At 40.9% G+C, this 15,231-nt stretch overlaps 1 protein-coding gene across 2 annotated transcripts; it reads left to right on the forward strand.

Moving 5' to 3' along the window:
• Positions 1 to 337: 337 nt before the first annotated feature.
• PCDH18 (protocadherin 18) lies at positions 338 to 14,511 on the forward strand. Of its 2 annotated transcripts, none has more exons than XM_045467460.1 (4): positions 338 to 3,540; positions 4,385 to 4,470; positions 4,561 to 4,724; positions 12,553 to 14,511. In XM_045467460.1, the coding sequence occupies exons 1-4, from the start codon at positions 1,063 to 1,065 to the stop codon at positions 13,218 to 13,220; spliced, it is 3,396 nt and encodes a 1,131-aa protein (XP_045323416.1). In that variant the 5' UTR covers positions 338 to 1,062; the 3' UTR covers positions 13,221 to 14,511. The 2 variants fall into 2 exon arrangements, with proteins under 2 accessions (XP_045323416.1, XP_045323407.1); XM_045467451.1 differs by having other exon boundaries at positions 552 to 3,540; positions 4,382 to 4,470.
• The last annotated feature ends 720 nt before the right edge of the window (positions 14,512 to 15,231 follow it).

The following is a 15,231-nucleotide window of genomic DNA, read 5'->3' on the forward strand; positions in this document are numbered from 1 at the left end:
AAGAAAATCTGCCTGTGCTCACAGGAGAAAGACCCAAGCATTTACAGAGGGGGAGGGGAAGGGGGCGGTCTGAGAAGCATAATTAGAAGCAAGTTTTCAAATTTTATTAAATTCCTTCACCAACAAAATGCACTTAAAGGTATTTCAAGTTAAACCAGTACTTAAAGACTATGAAAAGCAAGATGATTACATGTTTGCGGAAGAAGAAAGGGCAATTAAGAAAACCAGAACAATTTAAGATGCCAACTAAATAAAGGCGACCAGAAGTTGATTTAAAGTTTTTCTTCTGTAATTTGCTCCCCTTTGTCGTGGCACGCTCAGAGAAAGTGAATGCAGTAGACTGGGAGGAGGAGGGGGGCGTGGGGAGGAGGAAGGGAGGAGCGGAGCGAAGGAGCGGCTCCCATCCTCCTCCCCCAGCCCCCAACCGGCCCTCCTCCCGGCTCTCCCAGCCGCGCCGCCCCCCCCCTCCCGCCCGCCCCAAGCCCCCGCCTTCCTCCTCGCCGCTCGCTCTCCCTCTCCACCCTCCACTCTCGGCGACCGCCCTCGCTTTGGGGACACCATCAGCTTTTGATTTGGAAGCACGCTGATTGGCTGGAAGCGATTCAACACACGCCGGGCAAGAGAGCTTTGTCTGAGTTGGAGTGAAGTTGTACAGATTTTAGACTGGAGTCAGCAATCACGGGTGTTTAGTCTGCAGCCGCGCGGAGAAAGGGAGAGAGCATCGCTGGAGAAAGATTCACTGCAGCCTCTGCCGGCACCCTGCAATCGATGGATTCCGACAACACGAGGAGGGAAGCGCGGAGGTGACCCTCTTCTGCCTGCGGAGAGGACAAATGCAAGGCTCGGACTCCGCGCCGACAAGAGCTGCGAGTCGTGACACGGTGTGTATAAACCCAAAGTTTGCGAGCTGTTAATTGCTGTGCTGTGTTATTAAGAGACGCTTTCAAGTGGCAAGTACCAAACGTAGCTTAGCTTTAAGTTGCCAAAGGAAGTTGAGGGGAATTGCTTTGCTGTTTTAACTTGGTCTGTGTGAGGAGTCTCCTAAACTGACCGAGGTGCCAAATGAATGCTAAAATGCACTTTAGATTTGTTTTTGCACTCCTGACGGTGTCTTTCAACTGCGATGTGCTGGGCAAGAATTTGAAATACAGGATTTATGAGGAGCAGAGGGTTGGATCAGTGATTGCAAGACTATCAGAGGATGTGGCTGATGTTTTAGTTAAGCTACCTAATCCTTCCACCGTTCGTTTCCGAGCCATGCAAAGGGGGAATTCTCCTCTCCTTGTAGTAAATGAGGATAACGGAGAAATCAGCATAGGGGCTAAAATCGACCGCGAACAACTGTGCCAGAAAAACTTGAACTGCTCCATAGAGTTTGATGTGATCACGCTACCCACCGAGCATCTGCAGCTTTTCCATATTGAAGTCGAAGTGCTGGATATCAATGACAATGCTCCCCAGTTCTCAAGATCTGTCATACCTATTGAGATATCCGAGAGCGCGGCCGTTGGGACGCGCATCCCCCTGGACAGTGCATTTGATCCAGATGTTGGGGAAAATTCCCTCCACACCTACTCTCTCTCTGCCAATGATTTTTTTAGTATTGAGGTTCGCACCAGGACCGATGGAGCCAAGTATGCAGAACTCCTAGTGGTCAGAGAGCTGGATCGTGAGCTGAAGTCAAGCTATGAGCTTCAGCTCACTGCCTCAGACATGGGGGTGCCTCAGAGGTCTGGCTCATCCATACTAAAAATAAGCATTTCCGACTCCAACGACAACAGCCCTGCTTTTGAGCAGCAGTCTTATGTAATACAACTCTTAGAAAACTCCCCCGTTGGCACTTTGCTCCTTGACCTGAACGCCACAGATCCAGATGAGGGCGCTAATGGGAAAATTGTATATTCCTTCAGCAGTCATGTGTCTCCCAAAATTATAGAGACTTTTAAAATTGACTCAGAAAAAGGACATTTGACTCTTTTCAAGCAAGTGGATTATGAAATCACCAAATCCTATGAGATTGATGTTCAGGCTCAAGATTTGGGCCCAAATTCAATCCCAGCTCACTGCAAAATTATAATCAAGGTTGTGGATGTTAATGACAATAAACCTGAAATCAACATAAACCTCATGTCCCCTGGAAAAGAAGAAATATCTTATATTTTTGAGGGGGATCCCATTGACACATTTGTTGCTTTGGTCAGGGTTCAGGACAAGGATTCTGGGCTGAATGGAGAAATAGTTTGTAAGCTTCACGGACACGGTCACTTTAAACTTCAGAAGACTTATGAAAACAATTATTTAATCTTGACAAATGCCACACTGGATAGAGAAAAGAGATCTGAATACAGTTTGACTGTAATCGCTGAGGACAAGGGGACACCCAGTCTTTCTTCAGTAAAACATTTTACTGTTCAGATCAATGATATAAATGACAATCCACCCCACTTCCAGAGAAGTCGATATGAATTTGCAATCTCAGAGAATAACTCGCCAGGGGCATATATCACCACCGTTACGGCCACAGATCCTGATCTTGGAGAAAATGGGCAAGTTACATATACCATTTTGGAGAGTTTTATCCTGGGCAGTTCCATAACTACGTATGTCACCATTGACCCATCTAATGGAGCCATCTACGCCCTCAGAATCTTTGATCATGAGGAAGTGAGTCAGATCACTTTCGTGGTTGAAGCAAGAGACGGAGGAAGTCCAAAGCAACTAGTAAGCAATACCACAGTTGTGCTCACCATCATTGATGAAAATGACAACGTCCCTGTGGTTATAGGGCCTGCTCTGCGCAATAATACTGCAGAAATCTCCATACCCAAAGGGGCTGAAAGTGGCTTTCATGTCACAAGAATAAGGGCAATTGACAGAGACTCTGGTGTGAATGCTGAACTCAGCTGCTCCATAATAGCAGGCAACGAGGAGAATATCTTTTTAATCGATCCACGATCATGTGACATCCATACCAACGTAAGCATGGAATCTGTTTCCTACACCGAGTGGGAGCTCTCAGTCATCATCCAGGACAAAGGCAATCCCCAGCTGCATACCAAAGTCCTTCTGAAGTGTACGATCTTTGAATATGCAGAGTCAGTGACAAGTACAGCAATGACCTCAGTCAGCCAGGCATCTTTGGATGTCTCCATGGTTATAATTATTTCCTTAGGAGCAATTTGTGCAGTGTTGTTGGTTATCATGGTGCTGTTTGCAACGAGGTGTAACCGAGAAAAGAAAGACACTAGATCCTACAACTGCAGGGTAGCAGAATCCACTTACCAGCACCACCCAAAAAGGCCATCCAGGCAGATTCACAAAGGGGACATCACATTGGTGCCTACGATGAATGGCACTCTGCCCATCAGATCTCATCACAGATCGTCTCCATCCTCATCCCCCACCTTGGAAAGAGGGCAGATGGGCAGCCGGCAGAGTCACCACAGTCACCAGTCCCTCAACAGTTTGGTGACAATCTCATCCAACCACGTGCCAGAGAATTTCTCACTAGAACTCACCCATGCCACTCCTGCCGTTGAGGTAAGATCGCACTCTGTACCAACTCACTGACACGGTCAGCTGCTAGTGTGCAGAGGTTGTGTATGTGCTAGTTCTTAAGTGTCTCCTTTAAGCAGTAAACAATACTAACAATATCCGAATTAAATGGGATACAAGGTACATCACCTGTATGTAGCAAGTATGCATAGTTTAGCATGCTGTTCTGTTTTTCTTAAAGAATGGGCTTGCATGTATGATGCATAGTATTGAAAAATAAATGTGAATCTCCCAAATGACTATCTAATTAGAATACCTTTCCTTCCCAGATTAAGATACTGGAAGCCACAAATAAAGGGACTTGTTTCATTCTCACAGTTGTGGCTTCTACAGGGAAAAAAAAAAAAAAAAAAAAAAAAAAGCCAAAAGATAACAACAGCACCAGCAAAAACCCGAGGCCTCCAGAATCCCATCTGAATGCATGTTGTATTTGTTCAACTTTTGAATTTTTTCTGACCTTATTTTAACTGCATGTGCTAGATTGTTGCATCTTACAATATTTTCCATGTATTTTTTATAATGGATCTCTTTAACCTGAACTAAAACATAAAGGAACTCAGTCTATTATTTATAAAGGAGTTCTCTTTCAAAAAAAAAAAAAAAAGCAGTGTATGAGATCATTCAAGCCTCTCCGGGATGTATTCAGTTGTGTGTGGTGCCTGGCTGCATCGTCTGCCACATTCCAGCATGTGTAAATCTTTAAAACAGAGATAACATGTTCAATTAATCAGGATGAAAAGCAGTGAGCAACTGTTTTTCCTTGCTTAAGCTCGTGAGTATTAGGGGGTTTGTTTCCAGAAATCAGTTCTGTGTGTTTGGTTTCCAGCAGGTCTCCCAGCTTCTTTCAATGCTTCACCAGGGGCAATATCAACCAAGGCCAAGTTTTCGAGGAAACAAATATTCCAGGAGTTATAGGTATGAATTATCCCCCTGTTACCTATTGAGTCTCTAATGGCGTGAATGCTAAAGAGTAAAAACCATACTTTCCCTGATTTATCTTTCTAGATATGCCCTCCAAGACATGGACAAATTTAGCTTGAAAGACAGTGGCCGTGGTGACAGTGAAGCAGGAGACAGTGATTATGATTTGGGGCGAGATTCACCAATAGACAGGCTGCTGGGTGAAGGATTCAGTGACCTGTTCCTTACAGATGGAAGAATTCCAGCAGGTAAGAGGGTGGTGATAGATGATGAATTCTTACTTTCAGATCTGCTACACCCATGGAGTGCACAGTTTCTCCCATGCTTACATTTTTCTTTGTCCTTTGCACTGAAGTGTCTGTCATCTGTACACTATTAGCATTGAACATGACCTGGAGCCCCTCAGAATTATTTTCTTAAACTTCAGACACGGCAGTTGGTGGAGGAGGGGTAAGCGTGAGAGCGGAGCAGGACAAGAAAGAAGGAGTGGGGAGAGGGGGATAGAGAGCCACACTATTTCTTTCCTCTCCCTGCCCCATCCAGTGCTGCCACAGGATACTCTTGAGCAACTCTATGAAATTACTGGGTGGTGGTTGTTATTCAAACGGCCTGTTTTGGTTCTTGGTGATGAACTGGGCTATAATTTGGAAGACACAAATTTCCTGTGATGGGAACACACTCACAGAATCAGAGATTAAAATACACTAGGGAATGGTACATTTCAATCACCAAAAATAGGACAAAGAATGCAGCTTTGTAGGTGGGAAGCACAGAATATTTTTGCCACCATTCATTTCCTATCCGCACGGTAGTTGAAGAGGCACACGCGTTTACAAGGGAAATGTTAAGTCTGTAGCCAGATGGAGGAGACCCTGGGAAGTTAAAAGCCACGTTTTCCGTAGAGTCCCCCCTCTCTGACTGTGCAGTAGAACCTGTCTGAACCAACTGGGTAAACACTGACTACATCACTGCAGCAACCCCGTTACCAGAGACTGTAATATTCAATCGACTCTTAGGAACACATAAAAACGTCGCCCTGGCTACTTACATTCCTAAACTCCACTGAATCTGATCAGCTGAGTGTTAATCAAGCGCCTGCCATTTGATAAATTAAAGAAAGGCAGAGCAAAACTACTTGCCGTCTGAGTTCCATCCAATATCTATTTTCTAAATATAGATGAGTAAGAGAGTTTTGGAACGAGTTGTGAGGGGGCTTCAGAGAGCTACAGAAATGCAGGCAGAATCACTGCGTAGAAAGTCTTAGTGGTAGTGGTAGTTGTTGCTACCAAGAGTGACCACCAATGTCCCCGTGCTTACCTGGAGGACTTCTGTACCTGCATCCTGTCTCCTAAGGCTTCCGCACAGGAATGTGGAGTGGGGTCGTGACAAGAGTAGTGCTCCTTTTTTTTTTTTTTTTTTTTTTTTAATTTGAAAACTGAAGCTTATAAAGGTTAAAAAATGTATCCCAAATCAGGCAGTTTGTACATGGTAGAGGTGAGATTTGAACCAATCCCAACCTATTAAGAGTAATGAAGCAACAGGTTTTTAAAAAATAAGTTTAGTAATGGATTTGTTCCTGTATTCTGAAGTCTATCCTCTACGAAGTGATTAAATGCTGCCTATTTCATTATGTTATTACAGTCATAGATATCGTATCTGTGGCAGGATGAGTGTGTGGAAAGGACTTCTGCTGGCATTAGGGCTACAATGTACATAAGAACCAATATTTGCACAGTGGTGTCTTTGTTTCTTTGTTTTATTCAGAGACTCCCTATTTCAAGGAAGAAAATAAATCTCTGAAAATCCAGTGGGATACATACAGCCTCAGAAAACTTGCTCAAAGAGAATCAGTTTTATTATTTTTACCAATGAAAGGAAAGGGCTGGCTGGCTAAATTTCTATGGTTCCATGATGTTGATGGAACCCTAATTTTGAATATTGGTCCTCAATGTTGAATAATGCGATTTCTCAAATGAAAAGTAGTACAGTGGGCATAACATCAGTATTTCATTATGTAAGTTCTTTTTAAATTGTGTGAAACCTATTCATTTAAATTAAAAAAAAATTAACTATTTATTTGAGAGAGAGAGACAGAGAGACAGAGAGACAGAGTGTGAGTGGGGGAGGGGCAAAGAGAGGGAGACACAGAATCTGAAGCAGTCTCTAGGCCCGATGTGGGGCTCGAACCCACAAACCGTGGGATAATGACCTGAGCCGAAGTCAGAAACTTACCCAACAGACCTCCCCCCCCACCAGGCGCCCCTGAAATTATAATTTATTGATACAGCTAAAAGGAAAATACCTTTCCCTATTGAGATAACTTTTCTATTTGTGGGCCTAAATGATATCTAAAGTCCTTTTTAATTCTGAAATTGTATAATTATATTAGCTGACCTGTTTTAGAAAAAGGCAGGACTTCTCTTTCATTCTTTCAAAGTTACCAACACCAGACATGTTCATGGCAGGAGAATTATCTAATGCTTGCATTAAAAAATAAAATAAAAATGCATGTTAATAAAGACATTGAGGAAACAATGGGTAGATATACAGTCTAGGTAATAGTGAGTCTTATTTAGTGAGTGGCTTTAGGCTCCTTCTAAGTTAACATTTCGTTCAAAGTTAGGAGTTTTGCTTTTATATTATCAACAATGATACCGCTCAATATACAGACAACCCTTTCAAAACATTCCATATTTGCACAGTCATACTTACTCTGGGCGTGTGGTGGGAGAGTTATATTGCTGGTGTATGATGTGGTTTCACTGTAGATACGTTTCTTTCTTACTATTACCTGCCTCCATGTGGAGAAAGCATTCAGGTGGCATAGAGCACCAGGATATTCCCAGTGACTTATAAAATATTTTAAGCTTTCTTCATGTCTGGCTGGTGTAGAAAGTTACATGTATACTGAGTATCTGTGCAGAGCTACTTTAATTATGACCATCCTTCTGATGATACTTCACCCATTTTCTGGTTTATTATTCTTTCTGGCAGCTCATGCTTTGTAAACTTATATTCCCAGGAAACAGGCCAAGTAGGAAAAAAAAAAAAAAAAATGTAAGTCCACATCTGAATGCCATTAACAGAAATCAGTGCAGTTTTCGAAAGCATGTGTATTTTTAGGACTTAAGCATCTTATTCCAACTGGTTTTCTGCATTAAACTGTGATCAAATATAGATTATGTTATGTTGCATTGCCTGCCAACAAGGTCATTTCTGGTCATTCATTCTATTAATTCCCACAGAAATATCCTGCATTCTGAGCAGTAAAATCAGCAGCATTCTTGTCCGTTAGCTCATGTTTGTCAACATGCTTTCTTCCTTACTCATTCAACTTTGAGCTACAGTGCAAAATCTTGAACTACTTGCAGAATCTCCATTTTTCCAATGTCTTAGCGGCACCAGCATGATTTATAAAGGCCTTTTGATTTTGTTTCTTGTGAAACTCCTTTCCCGAGCTCATTCCACTTTTCATTAATCTGCCATTGGTGATTACTTTACTCCGACATTTCTCTTTAATTCCAAGTTCTGTCCATCGTCATGGCTGGTATCCGGGTCCTGGCTATTCTTCCAGGGCCCGTTTACTGGCCCAGCGTACAAGCTGAGGTTCACTCTCTAGCACCTCCTCCCTTTGTCAAATATTTCTTTTATGCAGCTTGAACAACTTTTTCAGAACATTTTAATTTAAAGTTTTTTTGGCCTAAAATCAGTTATTGACTTTTGTTGCCCAGCAACACCTAATAAAACTACTTCCCTTGGCATTCCAAGGCCAATAAAATCCACTCCTAACTTATTAACTCTCATTTTGGGCTGTTTCGTATCTTTTGCAATAGTCGGAACCATCTTTCCACGTCAATCCTTTGTTCATGTTGCCTTTCTACCTGGAAAAAAAAACAAACAAACTGGCTTCTCTTCACTGTGTCTATCTGAATCCTGTTCATCTCTCACAGTTTGTGTCTTTAACTACTTTAGTCTCCGCTTTGCCTCTTTTTTTTCCTTTTCTTGACATGCCTTTAGCATCATATCGGCTGGCACTTAAACTGGGCATCTGGAGCCTCATTTGTTACACTAGACTCAGAACTAGATCTGAAACCATTTGAGGACAAGGATCTATCATGGCACTCCACATATGGCAGGCTCTGAATAGATAACTGATTGGTTATTCAGTAACTCATGACTTGATGGAAGTTCGGCACATACTTTTCGTTTCTTCTTCTTACGTCGGGTCCTACCTAAAAAGTATAGTAAGTCACAAAATTGAAAGTCATATAGTGGGAAAGAAGAGTTGTCTGCTCCCTCAAGCCTTGCCCTTCCCAGGGGAAATGTAACCACCTGGCAGGTTTCAAGGAGAGACAGAAAGATTAGCCATATGCACCACTTGCCAATAAGTTCTGACTTACTGGGTGTGGTATGAGACCTCTGTGGCTCTGAATTATATGTACACTGAGAATGTTTTTAAATAGTTGGGTCTCGGGGCGCCTGGGTGGCGCAGTCGGTTAAGCGTCCGACTTCAGCCAGGTCACGATCTCGCGGTCCGTGAGTTCGAGCCCCGCGTCGGGCTCTGGGCTGACGGCTCAGAGCCTGGAGCCTGTTTCCGATTCTGTGTCTCCCTCTCTCTCTGCCCCTCCCCCGTTCATGCTCTGTCTCTCTCTGTCCCAAAAAAAAAAAAAACAAAAAAACAAAAAAACAAAAAAAAAACTTAAATAGTTGGGTCTCCAGGGAAAAGGTTGAGCATATCACTGAAACAGAAATGATCTATTCTGTGCCACTACCTTCTTATCTCTATTTTTGCCAATATTCTCTCTATTAGCCTGTCTTCTTCAATTTTTCCTATTTTCTGAATTTAAAAAAAATTATGTTCATTTATTATTTAATACTCAGGGTTCCATTTATTTATTGTGAAGTTATAAAATGGCATTCCCTGTTTTAAAAAATTCCTGTAAACAAAATTACCTGTGGATATATACCATCATTTGAATCATCCAGATTGTATTTTTGGTTGCATGTTCGTTATATTCGGGTCTCTAGAAAGTTGATCATACTCGGGATTCTTAGAAGCCTATGTAATTTTTCCGTTTTCCCCCACTGTCATTAAATATTAAAAGAAAACAAAGCCAATCAAATAACCAAAAAATTAAGTCCTTCCCACAGGGTCAAAGGCCGGAAAACAAATGAAAGGTATCATCAGACCTGTTTCCGGTCCTTCCAACAGGATGCGTGTAAGACAAGAGAGACAGATCTCCTTTCCATTTTCAGAGACCTGGGGAATTAAGGAAAAAACTTCATTACCACTTTGATAGCTATTTCACTGCTGAGAAAACCTCAGTGCTATTAAGGCATTCCAGTTACTTTCAACTCCTTTTGGTTTTGTCCACATAAATGATGAACAATAGTAATTATTTCCCAGCAGTAAAAATGCATGCCGTCAGTAAATCTAAACATGCTTTTCTTCTTAAATCATCCATGTTTATTTAAATTTAAATAGGAAATGATATGCTAAAAGAGTGTGCTTTCTTCATGGCAAAATCACCCAAGGATTCTGGGTGTTTGCCCTTCCTTTTACCCATAGTTAGTTCTGCTGTTTCTGCATTTTTTCTACTTTCTGTGTATTTCTAGTTTTCCTACAAATCAGACCTTTTTCTCCTTCAGAACACTTGTTCTCGATTTTGTTCCACAGATTATCCCTTCTCTGTTAAGGAATGAGGTCCAGAATTGATGAGGTATAAAACCAAATTATCTCGAAGGTTTAGTGGTGAAGGGGAGGGACTTCCACCCCTTTTAACAAAGTCCTTTATTTCTCTTTTTTTTCTGAGAGGAAACATTTACTCTTCACCTTTCTTTTTCTGCATATTAATCTTTTTTAAAATTTTATTTTACTGCATAAGAACACTTAACATGAGACGTACCCTCTTAAAAATGTTTAATTGTAGAATACAGCATTCTTAACTATAGGTACAATGTTGTATAGCAGATCTCTAGAACTTTTTCATTATGGTCAACCAAAACTTTATGCCCATTGTTTGGCAGTTCCCCATTTTCTCACCCCCCTGCACATGCACCTTTTAGCAAACACCATTTCACTCTTGGATTCTATATATTTGTTCATTTTAGACACCTTATATACATGGAATCATGCCATATTTGTCCTATGGCTGGTTTATTTCACTAAGTAGAATGTCCTCAAAGTTCATCCATGTTGTCACATATTGCAGAATCTCCTTCTTTTTTTAAGGCTCAATAATATTCCACTGTATGCAAATACTGTGTTTTCTTTATCCATTCATCTTCTGGTAGGCATTCAGGTTGTCTTCCCACCTTGGCTATTGTGAATAGTGCTGCGGTGAACAAGGAAGGGTTAATAGCTCTTTGAGATCCTGAATTCAATTCTTTTGGATAAGTATCCAGAAGTGGGTCTGCTGGATAATATGATAGTTATCCTTGTAATTTTTTTGAAGTACTTCCACATTGTTTTCCATAGTGATTGCACCATTTTGTGTTCTTAGCAAAGTATTCGAATTTCTCCACATCCTTGCCAACACTTGTTATTATTTTTTTTGTAGTAGTTATCCTGACAGATTTGAAGTGATATCTCATTGTGGTTTGGATTTGCATTTCCCTGATGATTAGAAAATATATAGTGCATTCTTATTCTATGCAGACATTTTACCTGGTGCTAGGGATACAACAATAAACACAAAAGACTACTTGCTTCTCCTGATAAGGGCTTTGACATTGTTCAAGTGTCATCCTTTTTAGCAATAATTTGGGAAGAAGAGAAACCTTGCTTAAATAGCCAGATCTAAAGAATAAGCTCTGACTAGATAGCTAAGGTTGATTATCAATCCAGTTTCGTTCAAATGTGAGATAATTACTTTGCATTTTCTGCATTGTCACTTGCTCTAAAGCAAAATCATGATGCCGAAGAGACATAATTGTCACTGAAAGAGATAAATGATTTGTGAAGTATGTTTTACATTTCTGCATCCTTCATCGTTCCTATTATTGTAGTTTAGTTATTGCACTTGTCAATGTAGACATTTTTCTCCTCTTTATTTTCTGCTTTTCTAATATCATCTATTATTTTCTATGAGCGTGGCCACTCAAATTCCAATCAGACATTGAAAGAACTGGAAGAGCTAACCAATGGATTTTGTATATTCTTCAGTTTTGATGACTTTTCCATCGATTTGAATTCCAAACCTTTAAAAGAAGACTTCTGAATAGAGTAACTATAGGTGTCCAGTAGTTGAGGACAATTTGCACTGCTATTTTAAGTAACAAATCAATAAATAATCCAAAATACCTTTGAGAGAATTTACTAAGTATAATGACCTGATAGCTTGTTATATTCCCAATGCCTCCATTAAAAGTAAAGTTGGTCAGATAGACCCCAATATCCAGAAGGCTACTCATAGGTATTGCTCAAAAATTAATCTGGTGGCATTCTAAAATCACAGATTTCACCATACAGCTCTGAGGATTTTAGAATTTATATTCAGCAAATATCCCACCACCCATACCTTCGCTCCTTTTCAGTCATCCTCATGTGTAAGCTATAAATCCATTTCCTCATTACTTGAGTAGCAGAAATAATATTCCTGAGAAGTATGTGAGTCATAATCTTCCTTTTGTTCTTTGATAAACAGGGGGAAAAAAAAAGAGGTCCATTTAACTGATACTCAGATTAAAGCCATAACTGTAGTCCATTTAATGTGTAAAAGAACGGGTATCATCACGGTAGTAGTTTAAAACTGTGTCCCGGGGCGCCTGGGTGGCGCAGTCGGTTAAGCGTCTGACTTCAGCCAGGTCAAAATCTCGCGGTCCGTGAGTTCGAGCCCCGCGTCAGGCTCTGGGCTGATGGCTCAGAGCCTGGAGCCTGTTTCCGATTCTGTGTCTCCCTCTCTCTCTGCCCCTCCCCCGTTCATGCTCTGTCTCTCTCTGTCCCAAAAATAAACGTTGAAAAAAAAAACAAAAAAACTGTGTCCTATTTTTTTAAGACTAAACTTGCATTCTTTTCTACCATTTTGAGATATGCTAAGCATGACGATGAATCCCTGTTGTCTTCCTTGGGTGTAGCTATGAGGCTTTGCACGGAGGAGTGCAGGGTCCTGGGACACTCTGACCAGTGCTGGATGCCGCCTCTGCCCTCGCCGTCCTCTGACTATAGGAGTAACATGTTCATCCCGGGGGAAGAATTCCCAGCACAACCCCAGCAGCAGCACCCCCATCAGAGTCTTGAGGACGACGCCCAGCCTGCAGATTCTGGTGAGAAGAAGAAGAGTTTCTCCACCTTTGGGAAGGACTCCCCAAACGAGGAGGACTCCGGGGACACCAGCACGTCCTCTCTGCTCTCGGAAATGAGCAGCGTGTTCCAGCGCCTCCTACCCCCTTCCCTGGACACCTGCTCCGAGTGTCCCGAGGTGGATCGCTCCAACTCTCTGGAACGGCGGAAGGCGCCTTTGCCAGCCAAGACTGCGGGTTACCCGCAAGGCGTGGCAGCCTGGGCAGCTAGTACACATTTTCAGAATCCCGCCAACAACTCGGGGCCCCCACTTGGAACTCACTCCAGTGTGCAGCCTTCTTCCAAGTGGCTGCCGGCCATGGAGGAGATCCCCGAAAACTATGAAGAAGATGATTTTGATAATGTGCTCAACCATCTCAACGACGGGAAACACGAACTCATGGATGCCAGCGAGCTGGTGGCGGAAATTAACAAACTGCTTCAAGACGTTCGCCAGAGCTAGGAGATGCTAGCGAAGCCTTCTTGTTTCCGTGTGTGTGGAAATCGGGGACAGGGAAAACCCTGAGAGAACTGGCATTGCCAAATAGTTGCATTTATCATAAATGTGTCTGTGTATATTGAATATTGAATACTGTATTTTCGTATGTACACGATGCAAGTGTGATTATTTTAATCTGTATTTTAAAAATACATTTGTACCTTATATTTATGTGTAATTTAACAGACAAATTTTATTTTTTTACTCCCATGACAAACATGTCTTTCCTAATCATGTAGAAAGTAGCCACTGTTCAAATATGATATAGTCTTCGACCACAAAGTGTAAAGGCACTGTGTAGATGAGTTCTGTTGGGGGAAGAATTTGCTGTTGCTGTACGAACAGCCCCACTGAAGCATTATGCAATTCTTAGTTTCGTTAAGTGATCCAGTTTCTTTTATCGATACTTTTTAAAAAAATGAAGCATCAATGACAACGTCAAGCCACTTAATTATTATTTTTACTGCTCTCTGCTAGTTCTGATGGTTCAATTTCAGCAAAATTGAGACATGGGGTGAAATTTCATTTCAGGACTATGAAGTGTCTTTCACAGACCATGATGAAAAAAATAGGGCTAGAGTCAATGCTTCCCAGCCCCCCCCCCCAACCCAGGCCCCTACTGTTCCAAGGCATCACACTGGCCTATACTCGAGAATATTTCTCCTGAAGTATTAGTGTCTATTTGTAACCAAGGGAAACAATGAATTTCATTCCATCCTTGTAACAGTAGACACGCTCCAAGAAAATGGATTCTGTCCTTTAAATGGGTAACGGTATGTATTCTAACAGCCTAAAGTATTTGTGGACAAAGACCATGGTGTCAGTGTCCCTCCTAGGGTAGTAAATGGAATTGATTTATTCTGAAACTGTTTTGTTTGAATCTTCCCCTGTCCTCTCACGATACTTGAACATTTTTATGTTTTGCAATGTTTTTGCTATAACTATTCACTTTTAGCTTTTGTCTCCAGTGCATGATCTCATATTTTTGCTTTTATTTTTAGTATAAGAACGTTTTTTAAAAGTACGATTTTGTTATTGCAATTCTTTTGTATCTGTTGTGTGACGAACGACAAATTCTTTAATTATTGTGCTGTTATCTCTCTGTGTGGAATGCCTTGGTAAAAGAGATCGTTATTATGACTGTTCTCATTTATGACCAAGCTTCTGTTAATGTTATTTCTATGAATACACTATCTTGATTGTACTCTCCAGAAAATTTTGCTGTCAATGGAAATAAAAGGAAAATTAAAGTAAAGCTTAAGAACTGTCCATAAATCAGAACCCTGTTCCTACATATACGTTCAAAAGTTTTGCATGAGGTGTGTCCTTCATGAGAAGGTAATTCAGTGTTGAGTTTTGAATGATAAAGTGGGAACATTCAGCTTGGTGAACAAGAGAAATACAATGGAAAAGGAATGATTTGAGACCTGTGATGGGAATGAAAGTCGTCTACCATTTTCCCAGTAGATTAAAATATTTAAATGCATTTGAAGCATAAAGAAAAAAAAGAATAATCAAATACTAACTACATGAACATTTTTCAAATGAAAAAAAAATTTCTCTGAACATTTTGTATTAAGTTGAATCCAAAAAAAAAAAAAAAAAATGTACCTTCCAATGTTTCCAAGAGGTGAAAATATTATCCTCTTTGGTTTACTAGCAGGGAATTGAAATACGAAGAAAGTTAAATAACCTAAAAGAGGCTAAACTCAGATATTTAAATCTCAAATGGGCACCACATCAAATACATGTATTATGTCTTTGAAAGGCACACTCTCCTTTATAGGAGGGATTGCAGTTACAAGGGAAATTTCAGTTTATTTTTCAGTAGATTACATACACAAATGCTAACCACATTTAAAAACATTCTTTTTTTTCAAATTCACTTCCTTTCAGTATGTATTATCCTTAAGATTTCCATAACTTCAGTGTTCTTAATTTAAAGCAGCAATAGTCATTGAGGAAGCAGAGGTGG

The sequence above is a fragment of the Leopardus geoffroyi genome, chromosome B1 (genome assembly GCF_018350155.1).
Source record: "Leopardus geoffroyi isolate Oge1 chromosome B1, O.geoffroyi_Oge1_pat1.0, whole genome shotgun sequence".
Taxonomy (NCBI): domain Eukaryota; kingdom Metazoa; phylum Chordata; class Mammalia; order Carnivora; family Felidae; genus Leopardus; species Leopardus geoffroyi.

Excerpts from the sequence above, each read along its gene's own strand:
- PCDH18 (XM_045467451.1), top strand. The coding sequence starts at position 1,063 with ATGAATGCTAAAATGCACTTTAGATTTGTTTTTGCACTCCTGACGGTG. Across the intron at positions 3,541-4,381 it reads ATGCCACTCCTGCCGTTGAG|CAGGTCTCCCAGCTTCTTTC; the intron begins GTAAGATCGCAC and ends TTTGGTTTCCAG. Across the intron at positions 4,725-12,552 it reads AGATGGAAGAATTCCAGCAG|CTATGAGGCTTTGCACGGAG; the intron begins GTAAGAGGGTGG and ends CCTTGGGTGTAG.